General features: G+C 33.9%; 1 protein-coding gene and 1 pseudogene across 1 annotated transcript in view; both read left to right on the top strand.

Moving 5' to 3' along the window:
* The window catches only part of LOC145248852 (cilia- and flagella-associated protein 44-like), a 228,307-nt gene that overhangs the window by 41,181 nt on the left and 161,121 nt on the right, over positions 1–26,005 (top strand). The window contains exons 10-13 of the mRNA XM_080110575.1: positions 4,206–4,409; positions 9,368–9,484; positions 13,568–13,720; positions 18,339–18,459. Of these exons, the coding sequence (XP_079966701.1) occupies positions 4,206–4,409; positions 9,368–9,484; positions 13,568–13,720; positions 18,339–18,459 (595 nt within the window). The remainder of the gene's footprint in view (positions 1–4,205; positions 4,410–9,367; positions 9,485–13,567; positions 13,721–18,338; positions 18,460–26,005) is intronic.
* On the top strand, positions 20,096–20,212 carry LOC145249296 (5S ribosomal RNA; annotated as a pseudogene).

Here is a 26,005-nt window from a genome sequence, read left to right as displayed (position 1 = left end):
CGTGGACAAGTACCAACATGTGTGCGCAGCTTTACTGATGTCAACCCTCTATCTTTTTCTTTGTCTACACGCTGGACTGCCATTTCTCGTTCCACTACATTACTCACTCCTCTTTCCACGCGCGGACATAAACACGAGTTACACTTAAGACATTCATTTTTCAACAGAAAATAAACGACATGTTTATTTTATCCAGCAATTGAGTTTTGTTTCTTTCTTTCCATTCGTTTCATTATTTTCTTTTGTAGCGAGTTAGGATATTTATATCCTGGCCCGCAACAATGGTCTGGAGCATAATACTGAGTTAAGTTTGATAAATGCTTGTTTACTCTGAGCTATTCGTGACCTTATATCACACCACGATCGTCTTGTAGATGCAATCCATGATCCAAGGTAACTGAGAAAAAATGGTCATGGTGCATAAAACGAGACCCTAAGTTTCAAGATGGCGGCAGATCTGTCAATGTAGGTATGGAAGCACAAAACTGATACAATACTTCCGCTACTCTTCAAAACTGCTTACTTACATATTTGGGTAAAATATTAAGTTTTTTTTGTGTTGCTATATATTTTTCTTACATATTTACGTTTCCCCCCCCCCCCGAGTATAGTTACGTTTTCTTTCTTAAATCTAGGATATTCAAATGTACTTTATTTACATATACTTTATACCTATGCAGTCTATTACGATCGTCGCCGATTTAAAAAATATTGTTTTGTATAGTTAACTATAATTAAAGTTTATTTTTTTCACCCCCTTTAAAATGAAAATATATAAAATACGTAAACTTTCTTTATCAATTGATTTTTTTTATCGCATATCTTTTTCAAGTTTTTTTTTTTTTTGTTTATGTTTTGTCAAATTGTTTAGATATTTCTAAGAGATTAAAAAACATGAAATCAATTGAAAAAGAAAGTTTACGTTTATATATATATATATATATATATATATATATATATATTAAGTAATGTGATTTATAATTTAAAAGTTTTAAAATTTTTAAAATTTAAAAATCAAAATTTAATTAAATTAAAAATCAGTTTCATAAGAAGGAACAACAACAAAGTCAATTATCTGTACGATCGTTTCGGAAATCCGTGCTTTTTATTTGTGGTATACATGAAGTCACGTAAAATAATTATACATAGTTTTTTTGGTAAGCACGGTCTCCTCATCAGCAAATTTAGGAGGATTTCTATTGAATTGAAAAGACACCAAAAATAAACCTAGCATTAAAAGTAAGGCAGATGAATCTGAAAAATTGAAGTAAAAGGTTTGGATATAAAATTTATAAGAAAATTAATAAGGAAATTGGTATAGGTTAGAGATAGAAATGAGTAGAAAAAAAATATATATTTTTGAATTTACATAATAAATTTGATTTAAAAATATATAGATATATAATTACCTTTTGGTTTTTCTTTTTTTGAAATCAGGAACTGTATTTAAAGTAGTCATTTAGATGTTTGCTATAGCTTTTTATTTTATTGAATGATGAATTTTAAAAGGGCGACGCTCGTGCAGTAAATTGTTTCCGTTAGCGTATTTTGATTTAGAGACGCTACAGTTAATATCTATAGAGAGAGAGTTTTTTTTTTTTTTTTTTTTTTTTTTTTTTGCAAGTTTTTAAGGGGAGATAATTGTCATGGCTTTATTTATTATTTGATTTACGAGTCTAAGGGCGGTAATTGGGCTTAACTTAATTTATTAAAAAAAAAAAAAAAAAAAAAAAAAAAAAAAAAAATCTATTTTTACTAATGAGTAATTTTTAATGATTTAAGGTGGTTTATATTTATTAAATTTAAACCAACGTTTATGATTACACGATAGAAGCTCGTGTCTTGAATTTACTAGTTTGGTTGTGCTTTTTATATCTTCATATTTTAAAATTTTTACGGTTTCTTTTGTACATAATGTACAAAATTTATCTCCTGGTTTATATGATTTGCAAGTCTCAATTATTTGCCATTTTAAGTTGAAAGAAATATTGCTATTTTTTAGTTGCCAAATATAGTTGGATAGAGTAGTTTGGTTTGATAGAGAGTTATTTTTAAAAGAATGTTTGTGCGTTGAAATTCTATGTTTTATTGGGCCAGATGTGGAACCAATATATATTACCTCTTGATTATTATGATTATTTTCCGTTAGGTCTATTGTTGGATTATAATGTGGTGGGTTGGTTAATAATTGATCGGTAGATTGATTTAAGTTGGTGTTATTATTTAATTCGGTAGTTGAGTTATGGTTGTTGATAGGTTCTTGTATATTTGGAGTTTTTGATACTGTGCAGCTATAGATAGCATTTTTAATTTTACATGAGCCTTGTAGGGGACATTTATTTTTTCTTCTACAGTTACAGTCCGATGTATTTTGTATAGTTGCATTTTGTAGTTTATTAATTTTATTATTATTAGAGCTAATTATTTTCTGATGAAGGTTAGGCATAGTAGAGTAAGAGACTTTAATTGTGTTCTTATTGAAAATCTTATTATATCTATGGGGGGCTTTAAAGTTCTTATCTAATATTTTAAAAAATATATATATATACTTTATTTTAAGGTTATAAGGCAGATCAAAAAAAAATGAACGTAAAATATAGTTAACTATAAAAAATAATATTTTTTAAATCGGCGACGATCGTAATATACTTTATTTGAACTTGCGCAGTCTATGTAAATAAAGTATATTTAAAAACAGCACATTAAAAAAAAAACAAATAAAACCGTAAATATGTTAGAAAAAAATATATCAACAAAAAAAATCTTAATATTTTGCTCAAATATATAAGTAAGCAGTTTTGAAGAATAGCGGAAGTATTGCATCAATTTTGTGCTTCCATATTTCAATTGACAGACTTGTCGCCATCTTTGAAACTTGGGGTCTCGTTTTATGCACCATTACCGAAAAAGTAGTCACAATAAAATAAGTGTATATTGATTTTATAAAAGAATTATTTTGCAAGAGGCATACAGATACTTAAACAACTTGTATATTTCTAAAAACCACCTAGTAAATATACCCGGTGAAGCAAGTGCAAGAGAGATACAAACAATTGCACTTAAAGAAACGGTTAGAATCTTAAAAAAAAAAAAGAAGATATCTCGGTTGGAATGTATGAGATAGTGGGTAAATGTCTGGCATCCATTAGGATGCCCGATCCCCAGCTAGAACAAAATGATAAGGAAATTGAAAATAAATGCTTGGTAATTGAAAAATTGTATCACAATGGCTAAAAATATATTCTGTCAAACTTGCAAAACTTTACTTATTGATTTTTGTAAATGGAAGTCTTGAAATACTGAATTAAACAGAAATGTAAGTAACTTTTAAAAATAATTGCATTAATTCATTGCAGTACTGGGCATCCATACATTTCAGTGTACAATTGTTGAATCGAGAAGTTAATTTTTCAAATAGTTATATTGATTTTTGTAAAATGTCATCGGAAAGCACTGAATTAAAAAAGAAGTGTAATTATCTGAATCAAAATGGAGAAATTTCAAAGAGCTAAGCTTCCCGACTCACCTATTTCGGTAATTTTTTTTACTTTCTTTCCACTAACAATCATCTTTAAAATGACGACATTTAAAGGTTTTTAGGTATGCTGAAAACGAATATCACATTTAAATTTTGCCCAGGCAAATAGTTCTAAATTTTTCCAACTGAATAAGTACTTTGAGGTATGTTTTACAATCCATAGTGATGTGAAAAGTGGTAAAAAAACATACAACAAATACATGTTACTATAGCCAGTAAAAGTTACTTTGCAACCTACCTGCATCATTTTTGGTGTTTTTAAGTTAGCGCCACTACCCCTCCCTCATACCCGCCCCCCCAATTATAAATGAGCAAAACAAAAAAGATAACAGCTAAAAATAAAAATACTCGCCCCTCCCCATTTAAAACAAACAAAAAAACTTTCCAATAGTGAATCCCTCTTCCTCCAAAAAAAAAAAAAAAAATAGGACAAGATGGCAGCCATCTTGGTTGGAAATGAAAAGCCATAAAGAGAGTTGATATTTGAGATGAAATAAAAAGAATTTAAAACTACTTAAAACACCAAAAAATGATACAGGTAGGTTGCAAAGGAACTTTTATTAGCTATAGAAACATTTATTTGTTGTGTATTTGGTTTTTGACCACTTTTTCGAATCTCTAAGTAATTGGAAACCTGTATTCATTAAAACTGTTTTCTTATTTTCAGCTTGATCCAGCCGGAAGTAAAATAATTGCCAGTTTTGCTGATGGCATCGTTCGTTCAATGGAACTCAGCCAGTTGTCCGAGGAAGGAACTTCGCGTAAAAACAAAAACACATGTCAACTAAACTTGTACCAAGTCATAAAACCGCATAACCAAAAAATCACAGCAATGTGCCTAAACGCAAATTGCAGTATTCTTGCCACTGGCGTGAGTAGTGTCTATCCATTTTTACCAGCCCTTACCAATTGTACTATTTAATTCAACACTATTGCATATTTATCTTTATCAGCTGTTTTCAATTCTAGTGACTATTTCCTTATATCCAAAACTAGTATTTATTCATTTGTACCAGGCCTTGTCGATTATGTGACTATTTAATTCTGACCAATTCTGATGACTATTTAGCTTTACCAACTGTTGTCAATTCAAGTGACCATTTAATTCTGACCAATTCTATTGACTATTTAGTTTTACCAACTGTTGTCAATTCAAGTGACCATTTAATTCTGACCAATTCTATTGACTATTTAGTTTTACCAGCTGTTGTCAATTCAAGTGACCATTTAATTCTGACCAATTCTATTGACTATTTAGTTTTACCAGCTGTTGTCAATTCAAGTGACCATTTAATTATAACCAATTCTATTGACTATTAAGCTTTACCAGTTGTTGTCAATTCAAGTGACCATTTAATTATAATCAATTCTATTGACGATTTATCTTTACAAGCTGTTGTCAATTCAAGTGACCATTTAATTCTGACCAATTCTATTGACTATTTAGTTTTACCAGCTGTTGTCAATTCAAGTGACCATTTAATTCTGACCAATTCTATTGACTATTTAGTTTTACCAACTGTTGTCAATTAAAGTGACCATTTAATTCTGACCAATTCTATTGACTATTAAGTTTTACCAGCTGTTGTCAATTCAAGTGACCATTTTATTCTGACCAATTCTATTGACTATTTAGTTTTACCAGCTGTTGTCAATTCAAGTGACCATTTAATTATAACCAATTCTATTGACTATTAAGCTTTACCAGTTGTTGTCAATTCAAGTGACCATTTAATTATAATCAATTCTATTGACGATTTATCTTTACAAGCTGTTGTCAATTCAAGTGACCATTTAATTCTGATCAAGTCTATTGACTATTTAGTTTTACCAGCTGTTGTCAATTCAAGTGACCATTTAATTCTGACCAATTCTATTGACTATTTAGTTTTACCAACTGTTGTCAATTCAAGTGACCATTTAATTCTAACCAATTCTATTTACTATTTAGTTTTACCAACTGTTGTCAATTCAAGTAACCATTTAATTCTGACCAATTCTATTGACTATTTAGTTTTACCAACTGTTGTCAATTCAAGTAACCATTTAATTCTGACCAATTCTATTGACTATTTAGTTTTACCAACTGTTGTCAATTCAAGTGACCATTTAATTCTGACCAATACTATTGACTATTTAGTTTTACCAGCTGTTATCAATTCAAGTAACCATTTAATTCTGACCAATTCTATTGACTATTTAGTTTTACCAACTGTTGTCAATTCAAGTGACCATTTAATTGTAACCAATTCTATTGACTATTTAGCTTTACCAGCTGTTGTCAATTTAAGTGACCATTTAATTCTGACCAATTCTATTGATTATTTAGTTTTACCAACTGTTGTCAATTCAAGTAACCATTTAATTCTGACCAATTCTATTGACTATTTAGCTTTACCAGCTGTTGTCAATTCAAATGACCATTTAATTCTGATCAATTCTATTGACTATTTAGTTTTACCAGCTGTTGTCAATTCAAGTAACCATTTAATTCTGACCAATTCTATTGACTATTTAGTTTTACCAACTGTTGTCAATTCAAGTAACCATTTAATTCTGACCAATTCTATTGATTATTTAGTTTTACCAACTGTTGTCAATTCAAGTAACCATTTAATTCTGACCAATTCTATTGACTATTTAGTTTTACCAACTGTTGTCAATTCAAGTGACCATTTAATTCTGACCAATTCTATTGACTATTTAGTTTTACCAACTGTTGTCAATTCAAGTGACCATTTAATTCTGACCAATTCTATTGACTATTTAGTTTTACCAGCTGTTGTCAATTCAAGTGACCATTTAATTCTGACCAATTCTATTGACTATTTAGTTTTACCAGCTGTTGTCAATTCAAGTGACCATTTAATTCTGACCAATTCTATTGACTATTTAGCTTTACCAACTGTTGTCAATTCAAGTGACCATTTAATTCTGACCAATTCTATTGACTATTTAGTTTTACCAACTGTTGTCAATTCAAGTGACCATTTAATTATAACCAATTCTATTGACTATTTAGCTTTACCAGCTGTTGTCAATTCAAATGACCATTTAATTCTGACAAATTCTATGACTATTTAGTTTTACCAACTGTTGTCAATTAAAGTGACCATTTAATTCTGACCAATTCTATTGACTATTTAGTTTTACCAGCAGTTTTCAATTCAAGTGACCATTTAATTCTGACCATTCTATTGACTATTTAGTTTTACCAACTGTTGTCAATTCAAGTGACCATTTAATTCTGACCAATTCTATTGACTATTTAGTTTTACCAGCAGTTTTCAATTCAAGTGACCATTTAATTCTGACCATTCTATTGACTATTTAGTTTTACCAACTGTTGTCAATTCAAGTGACCATTTAATTCTGACCAATTCTATTGACTATTTAGTTTTACCAACTGTTGTCAATTCACGTGACCATTTAATTCTGACCAATTCTATTGACTATTTAGTTTTACCAACTGTTGTCAATTCAAGTGACCATTTAATTCTGACCAATTCTATTGACTATTTAGTTTTACCAACTGTTGTCAATTCAAGTGACCATTTAATTCTGACCAATTCTATGACTATTTAGTTTTACCAACTGTTGTCAATTAAAGTGACCATTTAATTCTGACCAATTCTATTGACTATTTAGTTTTACCAACTGTTGTCAATTCAAGTGACCATTTAATTCTGACCAATTCTATTGACTATTTAGTTTTACCAACTGTTGTCAATTCAAGTGACCATTTAATTCTGACCAATTCTATGACTATTTAGTTTTACCAACTGTTGTCAATTAAAGTGACCATTTAATTCTTACCAATTCTATTGACTATTTAGTTTTACCAACTGTTGTCAATTCACGTGACCATTTAATTCTGACCAATTCTATTGACTATTTAGTTTTACCAACTGTTGTCAATTCAAGTGACCATTTAATTCTGACCAATTCTATTGACTATTTAGTTTTACCAACTGTTGTCAATTCAAGTGACCATTTTATTCTGACCAATTCTATGACTATTTAGTTTTACCAACTGTTGTCAATTAAAGTGACCATTTAATTCTGACCAATTCTATTGACTATTTAGTTTTACCAGCAGTTTTCAATTCAAGTGACCATTTAATTCTGACCATTCTATTGACTATTTAGTTTTACCAACTGTTGTCAATTCAAGTGACCATTTAATTCTGACCAATTCTATTGACTATTTAGTTTTACCAACTGTTGTCAATTCACGTGACCATTTAATTCTGACCAATTCTATTGACTATTTAGTTTTACCAACTGTTGTCAATTCAAGTGACCATTTAATTCTGACCAATTCTATTGACTATTTAGTTTTACCAACTGTTGTCAATTCAAGTGACCATTTAATTCTGACCAATTCTATGACTATTTAGTTTTACCAACTGTTGTCAATTAAAGTGACCATTTAATTCTGACCAATTCTATTGACTATTTAGTTTTATCAGCAGTTGTCAATTCAAGTGACCATTTAATTCTGACCATTCTATTGACTATTTAGTTTTACCAACTGTTGTCAATTCAAGTGACCATTTAATTCTGATTAATTCTATTGACTATTTAGTTTTACCAACTGTTGTCAATTCAAGTGACACCAGAACAAACTTTATGGAAATCGCAGGTGGGTAAATGCAGAAGCACCCTAAATTCTTGGTCACGATTTCTATCTGCATGAACTTGATTTGATTACCAATTGCAATCAGTATTAGAATAAGCTAAGCTAAAAGCTAAGTGGTCGACTATAGTTGAAGGCGACCCGAAGGCTCCCTTTTCATTAGGTGCTATACCGAGGTGTAGGGGAGAGCACTATTCCATTCGTAGGATTACTCCACTTGATCCTTCTCATACAGGGTTGAACAATAAAATTGTCGCACTTAAGAAAACATTATTACAGATTTATTTTATTAATTTTATTACAAAAATCAATTTAGGTAACTTGATGATGTAGTAGAGCTGACATCTATTCAATGTAGCTGTCTTCCACCTCAATCACCGCCTCGATTCGGGTCTAGAACTGGGAGTATGCCTTTTCCACAAGTGCCAGTGGGAGCTCGGTGAATACTCGGCGAATGGTGGCGATCAGACTGGTTTTGGTGTTGTGGGAAGTCATGTTGGTGATTTTCTCGATATATGACCAAACAAAGTAGTCTAGCGGATTGGGGAGAGGAGGGGTGCCAGTGAGAGAAGGGTATAAATTCGTAACACTTCTGAAACCAAGTCTGCGTATCTTTGAACTTGTGGGTTAGTACAGAGTCCTGCTGCTATACCCAGGGTCTGCCAGAGGCCACCTGATTGCACCAAGGGATCACCACACTCTCCAGCACATCCAGGTACACGTTGGTGTTGACTTTCAAGCCGACTTTGAAGATGTGAGGTGGCATGATGTGGCCCTCACTTGAAACCACACCAAAGACCATAACCGTAGCTGAAAACTTTGTTGAGCTGTGACCTCAAGCGATGAATCGTTTGGATTTGCATTTTGAAGGTGCAGGCAATGGTCCTATTCCAATAATTAGGATTGGTAGAGAGCGTGAGTTTACAGTGGCACATCTCCGATCTTGTTTGTTGAACCTTGTGTCATGCTTATGATAGAAGGTTCTTATCGCTCTTGGGATTTGTACACAATTGGCCAACTGGTAGATGGTGCGCAACAAAATAAGAAATCCGGTTTTCATCGAATGGAAATAGAATCACATACCATTATACCAAACAGGCTGGTCTAATTAGAATAACAGTTTGAATAATCCAAATTATAATTCTTCACTAAACTGGTATATTAATATGTTTGCCATACTATCATTTCAGAGCACTGACTGCACTATTTTCTTCTGTACCGTCAACAAGAATCTCATTTTTGAGCCAATTGGATTCGTAAAAACATCATCGCCCGTCCTGAAATTGATTTGGTCTCCAGAAAATTATGTAAGTTTAAGAATTCCCAGATTTTTATAAAATGTATCATCCATCATCGTTACCGTCATCATCATCGTCATTGTCGTCATCATCATCATCATCACCATTGCTGTCATCATCGTCGTTGTCATCATCATCATCATCATCATCGTCATCGTCGTCGTCGTCATCATCATCATCATTGTCGTCGTCATCATCGTTGTCATCATCATCATCGTTGTCATCATCATCATCATCATCATCATCATCATCATCATCATCATCATCATCATCGTTGTCATCATCATCATCATCATCATCATCATCATCATCATCGTTGTCATCATCATCATCGTTGTCATCATCATCATCATCATCATCATCATCATCGTCGTCATCATCATCGTCATCATCATCATCATCATTGTCATCATAATCATCATTGTCGTTGTCATAATCATCCTCATCGTCGTCATCATCATCGTCATCATCATCATCATTGTCATCATAATCATCATTGTCGTTGTCATCATCATCATCATCATCATCGTCGTCATCATCATCGTCATCATCATCATCGTTGTCATCATAATCATCATTGTCGTTGTCATCATCATCATCATCATCATCTTCGTCATCGTCATCATCATCATCGTCGTCGTCATCATCATCATCATCATCATCGATATCATCATCATCATCACAGGTTTAAATGAATTGTTGTTTTCTGGGTCAAAATCTATGTATCAAACACGTATTATTGGCTAGTTTTTAACCTTGAAGTAATATTTTTCTTTTAACTCCTTACATCAAGTAGCTTCATGTCTTGTCTGGAGCGACTTCCCAACACGATAATTCAGGTTTACATTATGAATCTAACGATAGAATGATTAACATTACACTAGTTTAACCTCATGCATTGGTTGTTGTCTGTTCCAACAACTGTTTTCGTGGTCTGTTTTCATTTATATGGAATAATATGACTTCCTAAAACTGTTCTTACATCACACATTGTTTGTCAAAAACATTTCAGTTGCCTCGCATACACTTTGAAACATCATTTTGCATCTAGGAAAGACGCGCGTACAAGATGATTGGCTTTATATACCCCAAATAAACATTGGTAGTATATGATATATAAATATATAAAGCTACACATTTGTCAGAGGCAGGGACATGCAGAGGAGGTGTGTGTACTAGAGATGCCCAAGCAACTGTCCCTTTTAGACCTGTTTTAAAAGTGCCCTTTTCAGAGGAATGTGCTTGTGCTCCACCGAGGCACTGTTTCTTTTTACTTGAGCACCAGCCCTGCTCACTGGTCAGAGGGTTTAGTGCGACTTTAAGTCAAAGTAACAAAGGAGAGAGTGAGAGAAAGAGAGAGAGAGAAAGAGAGAGAGAGAGAAAGAGAGAGAGGAGGGGGGAGAATGAGAGAGAGAGAGAAAGATGTAGCAAAAAAGGTTTGTGAATCTCTTGTAGTAGTAGTCAAGGTGATAACGATGGTCCAAATTTCAGAAGGAACCCCCGTTCAAACATCACCATAATAAGCTATGTGATCGGCTATAGTCGAGGGCGACCTGAAAGTTCCTTCTTCATTAGCTACTACACCGAAGCATAATGGAAGGCGCCACTCCATTCCTAAGATTACTCCACTTGTCCTTGACCCTTCCCTTATAATTCTGAAGGTTTAACAAAGGGGCATCATGTACTGATATGTCTTGGAAAGGGATATATTTGTTTGAATTAGCTGAGTGGGCTGGCTTTTTTTGTTTTTTTCAAGGCCCGAAGGCCATTTGAGGATAAGGGTTAATGAATGTAAGGTGGTAATTTATATTAGTAATTGTTGATAATGTAGATTAAGTAAAATTTGAATAATTTAAAGGAACAGCTCAGCAAGAACTTGTTTACATTGAACATGAAGGGTACCATATTGTAATCGGCCATGAAGCAGGCCAGTGAAACACAGGCGGGCAGTTTTAATTCATGGAATCTGTGTTTAAATTTAGGCACAGACAGAGTGAGGGAAATTGTTGATAGTGGTTGTAGCTAGTTGCGTGTTTTTTGTGAATGTTTGATAAAAGGAAGAGACCATAAATTGGAGCTCAAATGAACATTTGCCATGAAAATAGTGATAGAGCAGAGACAATAATCTAGTAAGTCGCCTTAATGAATGGGTGTTCATAGTCGAAGCTGACCATATGTTTATGCTTTAGGCTTCCGGCGTATCTTTAATCTCTTCCAAGCTGCTGTACCTATCCGTATATATGACTTAACCCAGTCAATCGTATTATCGTATGATAAAACCTGGATGTATTTATATTTATTATATCAAGTACCATTTTTTGAAGACTTTGGTATGACATGACTAAGGATTGAAACCTGGTCTCCTGGCTCATTAGCGAACACTCTTACCATTATGTCAAATAATAAACACTGACAAATTTCAAACACCAACGTTTTTTTTTCTCAGCAGCTCAAAATTTGACTCATCAACTGTTTTTACTCCATTTAAAGTCAATTGGTTTATACTTATGCAACTTAGTTGCTCCCGCATGCAAATTACTTCTTACTATAAAAATCTGCCATTATAAACTTCAGTTCATTTATAATAAGCAGTTGTCCTACATGAAAAACATCTAATACTCGTTGAAGCTGGTAAGTGTTTATTTTCGTCTCTATTGCCATAACAGAGAGAGAGAGAGAGAGAGAGAGAGAGAGAGAGAGAGAGAGAGAGAGAGAGAGAGAAAGTTTGGTGGAATAAAGGTTCGTACTACATATTGTATGAGTGATGTTTCTGACAAAGAGGGAATAATTGCTGTTTTCTGGGTCGGAATCTATCAACCTAACACTTATCGGCGGCTAGTTTTTAATCTTGAGGTAATGTTTTTTTTTAGCTCCTTACATCAAGTGGCTTCATGTATTATCAGGAGTGAGACAGGCTCGAGGTGCAGTAATCTGCAAGCTAACTGCACCCAACGGGATCCGAGAAAAGAGGGGGGGGGGCGAACGACAGGCATAGAAAAAAAAGACCAGTTGTGAAAAAGAGAAAAAAAATAAAAAGAAAAAAAGGCAGATATGGCTAGAATGGTGTGTGCGAGGGATATATCTTTTGGCCAAGAGAGCTGTAAACGCTAATTGACCATGACAGCCCGGAGTGAAAAGAAGTACCAATGAAATTCCAATTTACAAAGCGACCATTGTTGACGGGCCCCCTGGTGCGTGGGTGGCCTCTACTGAAAAGACGTGGAATTGGATTTGGTTCATTTTTATGATCCCTCAAAGTTAATTGAACGAGACCACTCTGGTTTTAATGGCCTGTCAGATTCTATTAGGCACACGCCGGCTGAGATATTCCACCCGATTGCCAACAGAAGAAGAAACAGCCCCTTTTTTGGGCATAGGCAGCCTGGTGAAGATTTGAGTGACAGCGGTTCCGGCGTCCTGATTGGCTAAAGGGCCGAATGAGAGAAAAAGAAGAAGATTTAGCTCCCGCCCCCACAATATAAGCAGCGAGTTTTGAGAGACTGACACTCAGAGACCGACAGAGACACGGAGTGACATTCTGCTCCCCTGGGCTCGAACGAGCGAAAAAGCACCTCATCGATTGACCTGCCGACGTAGCCATTTTAGTCTTTATCGAAAACGAAAGAACTTTGCAGTTAATAAACGGCCAGTCCCCAACTTATTAGTGAAATACGAAACGACGATTGTAACCTTTTATGAATAACAAGGAATTTTGAATCAGAAAAAAAAAACAAAAACAAATATCTTTTTTTAATTCGTTTGGCATGCTTGCAGAAACGCTTGACGAGTCTCTTTCAGGTACTGGCCGCTGACATTCTCATCAGAAGATACGAGGAACAATTGGGGAACATCCACCACTAGACGACACGCGGGTGACGTAAGTGTTACAGGAGCGATTTCCATGAAAAAAAAAAATCGTTTGTCACAGAATAATTGTGATTGCTAGCATTTCTTCTTGATCTTCACACACTTTCCAGGTCAAAAGTCGAACTTTTATTTCCTTAAACCCACAACAGTTTATCACGGTTGCTATTCATTGAAACTAGTAAACTTGGTCTTATTTTTTTCGTGCTTATTTTTATTTTTTTTCAGGAAAATGAAACCATCATGGCAGTTTGTGAAACTGGACCTATTATCCAATTTGAAATCCCCAAAGATGTTGATTCTGAGTTGGAGCAGACGTTCCTGTTGAGCAATATCAAAACCGAAACATACACATTTCAAAGTATCAAGTCTACATTAAAGGTAAGTAAACATTTTCAACCTTCCTGGAGTTAGCTCTGCTTTATAAGAATTCGGGGTCACTAAGGTATTTTTTAAGGCTTTCCTATCACTTGATTTCATGAAATATCTATGCTAATTGTCAATACTAGTGAAATATATCCCACGAGTACTTTCGTTTTTTTAAAATTTTTTTAAAAAAACACAATTCAAGGGAGGCAACTCCAAGATAAGAAGTTTTTTTTTTTTGTGTGTGTGTGTGTGTGTGTGTGTGTGTGTGTGTGTGTGTGTGTGTGTGTGTGTGTGTGTGTGAAATTAGTAATCACAACAATACAAACATAACACTCCTTCGTTCACCATATTTAAAAAAAAAAAATGACATTTCTTTTTTTTTTTTTTACGTCCCCTTATTCTATTTTTCCCTTGGACAATCCTTAGATTTTCTACATTACAGTCAGACTCCCATCCTTTTTTTTTATTTTATTTTTTATCTTTTGATCAGTTTTAACCCACTGATCACTTCCTTATTTCATTTAGACCGGATATCCTTTCCGGTCTCATAGCATTTTCCTTTTGTGTGTAGCTTGCTCTTCCTACGACCTATGTCAGCTGCTTTTCTCCAGTCATCCTTTTGCCATAGTTTAGCAGAAGCCTATTTTGCCTCTCATAAAAACTTGACAACTTTACATCCTATAGTTCCTCTGACCATCTCTTTCCCAGGGGTGTTACTAAAACTAGGACCCTTGTATTCTAACCATTCATCTCATCACTCATTTCCGTTCATGCTCTGTGTTTGGGGATCAAGACAGAAAACCACTACCTACATCCTCTTCAGTGATCAGCCCACTTAATTACACAAGGAATAAGACGAGAAAAAAAATGGGAAGAGAAACAGCTACACGAATGATTTATAAGGATAACAAAAGATGAGACTAACGAAAACACTTGGACATGTCTACAAAAAGGAAACCCAAACAGAGAAACTGAATCTTTAATAGTAGTCGCACAAGATAACATGATTAGAATCAACTACATCAAAGCAAAGATTGACAAGACACAAGAAAACAGTAAATGCAGACTTTGTGGACAAAGAGATGAAACAATAAACCGTATAATAAGCGAATACAGCAAACTAGCTGAAAAAGAATATAAGAATAGATATGATCAAGTGGGAAAGGTAGTATACTGGGAATTATGTAAACAACTGCATCTTGAACATGCTGACAAATGGTACAAGCACAAACCGGCAGCAGTACTTGAAAACGAAAGTCAGAAAATCTTATTGGACATGGATATACAAACAGATAAACAAGCAAAAAGACCGGATATCCGTGGATGTCATAATAGTTTAGAAAAAGGAAAAGTCAGGCCATATCGTAGATTTTGCCATTCCAGCAGATCACAGAGTGAATATCAAGGAGACAAAGAAGCAGAGCAAATACATGGAACTAGTTAGTTAGCTCAAGGAGATATGGGAGCAAGAAAATCAAAATAACACCAATAATAGTAGGAGCTTGAGGAACACTCCCAAAAACTTTGAGGAAAGAGTGAGAAAGATTGGAATCAGTGGGATGGCAGAGAAAATACAACGGATAGCAATGATGAAAACAACTATTATATTAAGGAAAACAGTGCAGTTTCACGCCTTAAGACATGTATATTTGAATTCAGAACCATGCAAAAACCACTATATAGACAGACATATCAAGTTTTTGAGTAATATGAGAAAAGAGCTCCAAAGAGACATGTTTTTTAGCCCTAAAAGTCCCAAAGGGATGCAAACCAGAATTTTGCCAAGGTCACCTATACTGAATTTATATTAAGAACAATGGCCTCCACATTTTGGCCAAGTTTCAGAAAAATCTAATGGATGGATCACAAGTTATGGGGCAAAACATGTAATTTTTGGCCATTTTGGGCCATTTTTTTACCACTTTTGAGCCCCTGGGGACGCAACAGGAATTTTCACAAAAATATTTTTTCCTGTGCACATCTGTTTAATGAAATACAATTTGTGGCAAAATTTCAGGAGAAACTAATGGACGGTTATCTGGCAATTGTCTGGACACACAAACGCACGGACGTTACTGAAAACATAGGCACCTTTCCGATAAATCGGGGGACCAACAATTGAATGTGGAGACTAATGCATATGTGCTACAGGAGCAAACCGGATATATAGAAACCAAAACAAATGTAAAACACAAAGAAATTACACAAGGAATCATGAAATCTGAAACTGTATAATTGTAAATTAACCCCCGTGGTCCCCCTCCCTCTTCCCTTCCCTCAAAATAAATTGTAGTGTTGGCTTATGTCACACCACCCAAATAATCGGGAAGGGTCAAGGAGGATGGAATGACCGCAGAGAGAAAACACAAATCAGATCTCCACTGGATGAGTGCAAAGAGGACTGATTGCTTGGGGAGGCTTACTGCCACCTAAATTCAAGTGAAGACAATGGTTGCTATCAATGAGAAATCAATGGTAAATGGCTGTTGTGCTAATTTGAAAAAGTTATCAAAAGAGATGGTGAGTACTAGAAATCTGGGGAGACTTGTTATTACTCAGACTCCAAGGAACACCACAGGTTGCTCTCAAAGAGAAATCTTTGAATGTGGCCCGTGTGACTACTTCTTGTGAGTATATAAAAAAAAATAATGCAAATAATAATAATAATAATAATAACAACAACAGAAATCTATATATCTATAAAAGTGAGAATGTGTATGTGTGAGGACACTTCCCAACCTATATACTCAACGAATGTTCGATCTACAAACTTGAAATTTGGTATATAGGATATTCAGACATGTGGAAAACTTTTTAATCGGTTTTCATCCGGAAAAAGGGTTACTAAGGGATCCAAATTAGCAAATTGGTACGTGTGGGGGTCGTCGGATTTTTATCTGTTTGTCAACTGTTGCACGACTGCACATGCGCAGTCGAGAAACATGACAACATCCTTAAGATTTTTTTAAAACACTTTGTAAACGTAATGGTTATCGCACTTGACTCACTGTCTTTAGGTTTTGGTTTCGATCTCAGCTCGAGTATTTTTTTTTTTACCTGCAAGAAGTGAACTGTTTAGAATATACATAATACTCGCTTGCACATGTCTCAGTTTCTTTTGTTTTTTGTTTTTTTTACTTCAGATTTTTTAAAAGAGATTTAATGTTACATTTAATACCGGGTAACGCTGGCTACATTTGCTGGTAGTAGTAGTAGTAGTAGTAGTAGTTGTAGTAGTAATAATAATAATTTATATTTATTTGCGGACTATTATTCTCATCTTCTATTTGTTGTTTCACGACGTTTCGGCAAAGTAGTCCTCTGGCCTTCGTCAGGTGGTTAACCACAATGGGATAGGAATGTCGAATCTTCCAACTGCATCCACAGCAATTACTGCCTTCCAACCATGTTTTGGCCAACTAATCTTCTGGCCAGCGTTGGGTAGGATTGAAACTGCTATATTCAGACATACTCACCTAGAACCTTGAGGCATAACGTTTTAATCCAGTTCACCACGGGCCCCAAAAGGAGATCAAGGTTGGATTTTGTTTTGTCTTATAAATACAAGTTTTTCGTTTTTATCTGGTTCGTACCAAATGGTATATTATTTTATTATTGGAATTCTTTGAGATAAGTAATTTACTTATTTATTTATTTATTTGTTTATTTATTTGTTTATTTATTTGTTTGTTTGTTTATTTATTTATTTATTTATCTGTTTATTTATTTGTTTGTTTGTTTATTTATTTGTTTATTTATTTGTTTATTTATTTATTTATTTATTTGTTTATTTATTTATTTGTTTGTTTGTTTATTTATTTTTTTATTTATTTGTTTATTTATTTATTTGTTTGTTTGTTTATTTATTTATTTGTTTATTTGTTTATTTATTTGTGTATTTATTTATTTGTGTATTTATTTATTTGTTTGTTTTTTATTTATTTGTTTATTTATTTATTTGTTTATTTATTTATTTATTTATTTGTTTATTTATTGTTTATTTATGGCACTAAGTCTCTATGGTTCCAGATGGCATTGTCTTAAGATAGCAGTTTCAATTTTACTCAACGCTGGCCAGAGGATTAGTTGACCAAAACGTGATGAGACAACAAAAACTATGAAAGGCATTAATTACTGATTGGTTGGTTGGTTGTTTTTGTTTTACGGCATATCAACCCTTTTTAGGTTATCTAATGCCGAATCCAGTGATTTTGAAGGAAAGTTTTTAATATAATATATGTTTTTTTTCCAAGTCAGTTTCTATTTAACCCATAGTTGGGACCCTAACAGGTACTACCACTCCGGGTCAGAGTGGACCTGGGAGCAATGCCAATTAAAGGGTGGCTCCACACTCCCCTAAGCCCGCAAGCTGGGGCCTCACCATCGGAAATAGTTGAAGGTCATATCCAGAACCAGTAATTACTGAGGATACAGTTCAGAGATTCAGTATTCCTATCTTGTCACAATTAACCGCCCGACAAAGGCCTGAGGAATAGTTGACCGAAACCTCATGCAACAACAACTATGAAGATGAGGATGACAGTCCGCAAATAAATCAATAAAAATACAAATTACTCATCTCAGTGGATTCCAATAATAAACTAATTGTTGACTTGGTTATTTTGCTCAGCATGAAGAAGAAGTAAGAGCTCAACAGAAGTTGGAACAAGAGCGCAAAGAAGAAGAAGAAAGATTACGACAGCTGAGAAAAGAAAAAGGACTGGATGAAGAATCAGAAACAGAAGTAAAGGGTAAGTGGGGATTGGTTTTTCTCAGTTTTACAGCATATCAACCCTTTTTGGGAGGGAGTTTTTATTTATTTATTTTTTTTTTAATTGGGGTCATCGCTTATGAAAGGTCCAGATACGTCAAAATTGAATTGAACTTGAAAATTTGATTTAAAAAAAAATAATACAGCCGATAAACTGCACAAGGATCTTATTTTAACCACGGGGAATTCTCACGTCTCGTCATCAACGATCAACCCAGCAACAAGGGCAAAGATATATAGAGTTTTTAATTTTCAGACCGACCCCAAAAAGAGGCACCTTGGATTTTTTTTTTTTTTTTTTTTTTGCATGGAAGTCACTGCTTATCAAAGTCCGGAGGCCACTATAGGATAAAAGGTCAATAAGTGTTAGGTAAATGGTGAGACAGCACTATGATGATCCGCAATGGTATAATAGTATTGGGTAGGGTTTAATTATATAAGAGGACGGCTCAACAAGAACTTCTTCGTTTGTATTGTTTTGATTGTTTGGACAATTATTCTCATCTTGGGAGTTATTGACACAACCTTTCGGTCGTTGCAACCTACGACCTTCCTCGGGTATAAAATTCATACTTTTTTCAACTAAGGAAAAGGGGTTAGCTCTGTATTGTATGAAATCAGACCGTGGGTTTCAGTGTGTGTCCGTAAATTATATTAAACCTGAGAACGACCATGTTATAGTCAACCGGGAAGTAGCTCCACGGTATTGTGTTCTACGAAAAGAAACTCTGCTCATAGAATTTTCGTTTAGTTTTAGGTACAAATAGAAAGTGAGGAAAATTGTTGATGGTTGTTGTAGCTGGACGAGTATTCGTTGCGGACGTTTTACAGGGAGGGACCGTAGATTGGAGCTCAGTCGAGCACCTACCATAAAAGTAATGTTAGAGCAGAGACAGACTCTCAACGTTTCTTTTGTGAGAAAAATGAAGGAATGGGGCGAGAAATTTTATTACCTTGGTGATATCATTGGAGCATAGAGTGGAACAAGAGCTAAACGTGGTGGGAGTAAATCCAAGGAACTTTTGCTATTACTAACCAGCAGAGCGATACCAATGTTGACCAAAGGAAGAAGTCCTTATCAAGCATGCACATCCAGTGTGATGACGTATGGGAGTGAAATTTGTGGCCATTTAAAATACCAATAAAGCTAAAATCCATAGATCATCCTCCACAAGTGTAAATTTATGTTTAGGAAAATATCTGCATATTTAACATGTGTTTTTTTTTTTTATAGAAATCGGGAAAAAATAACAACTCTATAGTTAAATATTTAGAGATTTATAAAGAATCAGAATCGGTAATTGTATTGGAGTCGGGAAAAATATTGGAATCGTCCGATCACTAGACAGTATAGAAGAATGTGTGCAGAACAGGAGGTTTCGATATTATACCCATGTTGATAGTTCTCGGATTAGTAGATGTAGGACAGTTGAGGTAGCAAGGTCAGTTCACAGGGGAAGGTTAAGCAAAGCAGACCACTTATAGAAAACAATGCATTTATTGGCTTCGTTTGTCTAATTTATGGCATCATTTAAAAGGTGAGTAGAAAGTGGATCTTGGGTTTACTTTCAGCAACCTCATGATTCTCACTTTCCTTATTTTGTTCTTTAGTCCTCACATACGGCATAATCACGTTGATACACTGGTTCTCGTTAAATCACCAAAGTTAAACAATGTTGAACCTGGTCAGTACTAAATGGGTGACCATTTGAGAATACCAGGTGTTGTATGTGCTCTCTGCTTATCTCGGCATTGTTTCCAGTCATTCTGAACTTCTCCTTGCCACTGGACTCAAGCAGTGCCGATTCAAGAGAGGTGTGGTTGGAGATTGTGCAACCTTTGCCTCATAGTTACACTTATAGGGATATCCATTGTATTTTAAGACTGAACGGCGTCTTCCAGTCATCACATTCCATGAGCAATGTTTTTGACAAAGAAAGAAGAATTGCTGTTTTCTTGGTCAAAATCTATTCCATCTTAACATTTATCGCTGGCAAGTTTTTGACGTTGAAGTAGTATTTTTTTTTTTTAGCTTTATACATCAAGTGGCTTCATACCTTGTCTGGAACGATTTCCATTAAGAAAAAAAAAAGAAAAAAAATTCTTGCCATGAAATAATACCCATTGGTATAATCGATAGAGGGTTTGCTGATGGACTTGGAGACCAGAGTTCAATCCTCAGTTGAGCCAAAGCAAAGGCTCAAAACCTCAACATATTAAATACTCAGCATTATAAGGTGAGAGGATTTAGAGCGAGTGGACCATTTGCTTGGTTTCATTTTGAAGAGCACAGAACAAAGGGAAACAAAAAGTTTTCTTAATTTTATTTTTATTCAATACATTTTCAGATAACATTTCAGAATTTTTGTGTAAAAAAAATAATTTAAAACAATAACTTCAAACACACAAAATACATTTGTATGAATTAAAAAAAAAAATCAGCCCAGCCGTTTCGGAGTTCATGAGGAATGAACACACACACACACACACACACACACACACACACACACACACACACACACACACACAAACTTTAATGTATAAGTAGAGATATCATATAATAAGGTTGGGTCTTTAACCACCTGAAGAATGTGGCATATTACAGGCACGAGAGGAAAACGAATGAACACATATCTAAGGAAATGACAGAAACACTAGATGAAGACCTCCAACTTGTAGTGGAATGGGGACAATAAATAGATGGTCACATTCAATGTTGCCAAGACTAAGCGTGTCTCCTTCAGTAATTACAACAGATCTTCTCAACCGCCAATAGCTATGGCTAAAGATACATTACTTGAAAGTACTTTTTTAAACTCCTCGGCTTAACATTCACAGGGAACATGAGTTGCAAAAGATACATTGAGAGGATTGCCAGGGCCGCTGCAAGGAAGGTGGGCTCCCTCTACCATGCTAGAAAGTTACTTACACTTGAAAGTATCCTGTATCTCTACAAGGCCACTATTCGCTCATGTATGGAGTATTGTTGTCACATTTGGGCTGGGACATCTGCTACTAGTCTCTCGCTGCTGGACAGGGTTCAAAAGAGAGTCGCCAGTCTGATAGGTCCTGAACTGTCGTCTAGGCTTCAACCTCTGTCCCATCACCGAAATGTTGCATTCCTTTGCCTGTTCTACCAGTATTTTAATGATGGATGCTGTGACGAACTTTGAGTTATTACTTGTGCCCCCCTCAACGTAAATACCCATGACAAACCTGACAAGCAGCAAAATCCCACCCCTACACAGTAGAGATCCCTAGATGTAAGACAGCCTTCTACTCTAATAGTTTCTTCCCCAGAACTGCTAGATTTTGGAAATCCTTTCCGGGTTCTTGCTTTCTCAACTGTACTGACATGCAGAAGTTCAAGTGTAATGTAAACAGACATCTTGCTGCTCAACTCCCGACATAGTATCCTTTCAACTTATGTCCCCGTTAATAGTCCCCTACATCAAAGTGCCACTGTGCCTTGTTTGGGATGAAAATGGAATAATAAAAAAAAAGACAACCCATTTATCTGTTATGCCACAAACCTAATATAGAACACTTATATAAACCTAATATAGAACACATATATAAAAACAAACGAAAAGATAATACTTCGTATGCGTTCACGTTTAGCATTTTATTATAAGCTCAAGAGAAGAGCAGAAAGACGTGCAGACAGAGCCTCGTGTAAAAATGTGTGGACTATATAAAAGCGATATTTACAACCCAATAAATTTAGAGCGACATTTCTGTTTGATTTGTATTAATTTTACATTGGATTAAAGTTTATATTTTTTTTAAGAAAAAACTTTTCTTACACAATTTATTATATTACTAGTGGTGTATACCCGGCGTTGCCTGGTCGAAGCTTATTGCCGAGCAGAGGGCTTAGTCACATACTATTTAAGATACACTGAATATTCTAACTTGTTACGAAAAGTGACCACATGTTGGATTTAAGAAAGCATAAAACACATCCATCTTGGTCTATGAAAATCAAATACGAAGTAACTCTCATAGCTTAAAGGCGAAATTACTCTCATAGCTTAAATAAATCAGCTTACTTCCGGTTTTAAATGCAATTCTTCCTAACTATTAATAATTGAAAATAAATTAATTAACTTGTTACGATTTTCATGTCAGTGGATCACATGTTAGATTTATGGAAGCATAAAACACATACATCTTCATCTATGAAAATCAAACGGAAAATAACCTTGATAGTTTAAAGAAGAAATAACTTTCATAGCTTAAAGAAAAAATAATTTTCATAGCTTAAGTAGGAAATAACTTTCATAGCTAAAAGAAGAAATACCTTACGTACCTTAAAGAGGAAATAATTTTCATAGCTTAAAGAGAAAATAACTCTCATGGCTTAAAGAGGAAATAACTCTCATAGCTTAAAGAAGAAATAACTCTCATAGCTTAAAGAAGAAATAACTCTCATAGCTTAAAAGTGAAAATACCTTTCATAGCTTAAAAGAGAAAATAACTCTATTAACTTAAAGAGGAAATAACTCACATAGCTTAAAGAGGAAATAACTTTCATAACTTAAAAAGGAAATAACTCTCATAGCTTAAAAGAGGAAAAAACTCTCATGGCTTAAAAGAGGAAATAACTCTCATAGCTTAAAAGAGGAAATAACTCTCATAGCTTAAAAGAGGAAAAAACTCTCATAGCTTAAAAGAGGAAAAAACTCCCATAGCTTAAAAGAGGAAATAACCCTCATAGCTTAAAAGAGAAAATAACCCTAATAGCTTAAAAGAGGAAATAACTCTCATAGCTTAAAAGAGGAAAAAACTCTCATAGCTTAAAAGAAGAAATAACTCTCATAACTAGAAGAGGAAATAACCCTCATAGCTTAAAGAGAAAATAATCCTCATAGCTTAAAGGAGGAAATAACTCTCATAGCTTAAAAGAGGAAATAACTCTCATAGCTTAAAAGAGGAAATAACTCTCATAGCTAAAAGAGGAAAAAACTCTCATAGCTTAAAAGAGGAAATAACTCTCATAGCTTAAAAGAGGAAATAACTCTCATAGCTAAAAGAGGAAATAACTCTCATAGCTTAAAAGAGGAAAAAACTCTCATAGCTTAAAAGAGAAAATACCTTTCATAGCTTAAAAGAGAAAATAACTCTCATAGCTTAAAGAGGAAAGAAATCCCATAGCTTAAAAGAGGAAATAACTCCCATAGCTTAAAAGAGGAAATAACTCTCGTAGCTTAAAAGAGGAAATAACTCACATAGCTTAAAAGAAGAAATAACTCACATAGCTTAAAAGAAGAAATAACTCTCATAGCTTAAAAGAGAAAATAACTCTCATAGCTTAAAAGAGGAAAAAACTCTCATAGCTTAAAAGAGGAAATAACTCTCATAGCTTAAAAGAGAAAATTACTTTCATAGCTTAAAAGAGGAAAAAACTCTCATAGCTTAAAAGAGGAAATAACTCTCATAGCTTAAAGAGAAAATAATCCTCATAGCTTAAAAGAGGAAATAACTCTCATAGCTTAAAAGAGGAAATAACACTCATAGCTTAAAAGAGGAAAAAACTCTCATAGCTCAAAAGAGGAAATAACTCCCAAAGCTTAAAAGAGGAAAGAAATCTCATAGCTTAAAAGAGGAAAAAACTCTCGTAGCTTAAAGGAGGAAATAACTCACATAGCTTAAAAGAGGAAATAACTCTCATAGCTTAAAAGTGAAAATACCTTTCATAGCTTAAAAGAGAAAATAACTCTCATAGCTTAAAAGAGGAAATAACTCTCATAGCTTAAAAGAGGAAATAACTCTCATAGCTTAAAAGAGGAAATAACTCTCATAGCTTAAAGAGAAAATAATCCTCATAGCTTAAAAGAGGAAATAACTCTCATAGCTTAAAAGAGGAAATAACACTCATAGCTTAAAAGAGGAAAAAACTCTCATAGCTCAAAAGAGGAAATAACTCCCAAAGCTTAAAAGAGGAAAGAAATCTCATAGCTTAAAAGAGGAAATAACTCTCGTAGCTTAAAAGAGGAAATAACTCACATAGCTTAAAAGAGAAAATAACTCTCATAGCTTAAAAGAGAAAATACCTTTCATAGCTTAAAAGAGAAAATAACTCTCATAGCTTAAAAGAGGAAAAAACTCTCATAGCTTAAAAGAGGAAATAACTCTCATAGCTTAAAAGAGGAAATAACTCTCATAGCTTAAAAGAGGAAATAACTCTCATAGCTTAAAGAGAAAATAATCCTCATAGCTTAAAAGAGGAAATAACTCTCATAGCTTAAAAGAGGAAATAACTCTCATAGCTTAAAAGAGAAAATATCTTTCATAGCTTAAAAGAGAAAATAACTTTATTAACTTAAAAGAGGAAAAAACTCTCATAGCTTAAAAGAGGAAATAACTCTCATAGCTTAAAAGAGGAAATAACTCACATAGCTTAAAAGAGAAAATACCTTTCATAGCTTAAAAGAGGAAATAACTCTCATAGCTTAAAAGAGGAAAAAACTCTCATAGCTTAAAAGAGGAAATAACTCTTATAGCTTAAAAGAGGAAAAAACTCTCATAGCTTAAAAGAGGAAAAAACTCTCATAGCTTAAAAGAGGAAATAACTCTGATACATTAAAGAGGAAAAAACTCTCATAGCTTAAAAGAGGAAATAACTCTGATACATTAAAGAGGAAATAACTCTCATAGCTTAAAGAGAAAATACCTTTTATAGCTTAAAAGAGAAAATACCTCTCATAACTAAAAGTAGAAATAACTCTCATAGCTTAAAAGAGGAAATAACTCTCATAGCTTAAAGAGGAAATAGCTCTCATAACTTAAAGAGGAAAGAAATCCCATTGTTTAAAGAGGAAATAACTCTGATACATTAAAGAGAAAATAACTCTCATAGCTTAAATAAATAAAGTTTACTTCCATTTATTAATACAACTGATGTCGGTTAGTAATAATTATAATTAAAATAAATATAATTAAAAATAAATTAAATAAATCAACTTTAAATAGTACTTCTTAACAGAACAATTAATACTATTGCAACAAATAATTTATAACATTGAGTTAATTATTAAAATAGATTTTCTCAAGTGTAATATTCGCACGTCCATGACAAAGGTTGATTTCTTAGAGTTTCCCACCATCAATATCTGCAGGAAACAGATGAAACTTTCAGATCATGAATACATAAATTCGGTTATCATAACAATGCAATTTGCAATCCCCACAGAATCATTCTGGCGGAAAAAATAGGAGGCATTACTTTTGGAACGCCCCTCGTGTGTTTTACATATATTTTAGGAACTCATAGGGAAAAAGCCTACACACAAAAACACACTCAAAGTTTTTTTATATAATAGTAGCTAGACACACACACACACACACACACACACACACATATATATTGTTGATGTTTACAGTAGAACCTCGAGATATGTCATTAAAAATTAGTAACAAAATACAGTATAATATATAATGCACATATATAATCAAATAACATTATAAATAACACCGTAAGGCAGGGAAAATACCTTAACCAGGGGCTGAAAACATTGTACCTA

Source organism: Euprymna scolopes, chromosome 27 (genome assembly GCF_053919585.1).
Source record: "Euprymna scolopes isolate OS-2025 chromosome 27, ASM5391958v1, whole genome shotgun sequence".
Classification (NCBI taxonomy): domain Eukaryota; kingdom Metazoa; phylum Mollusca; class Cephalopoda; order Sepiida; family Sepiolidae; genus Euprymna; species Euprymna scolopes.
The sequence above is the reverse complement of the archived record's forward strand: the minus strand, read 5'-3'. Positions and strand labels throughout refer to the sequence as shown.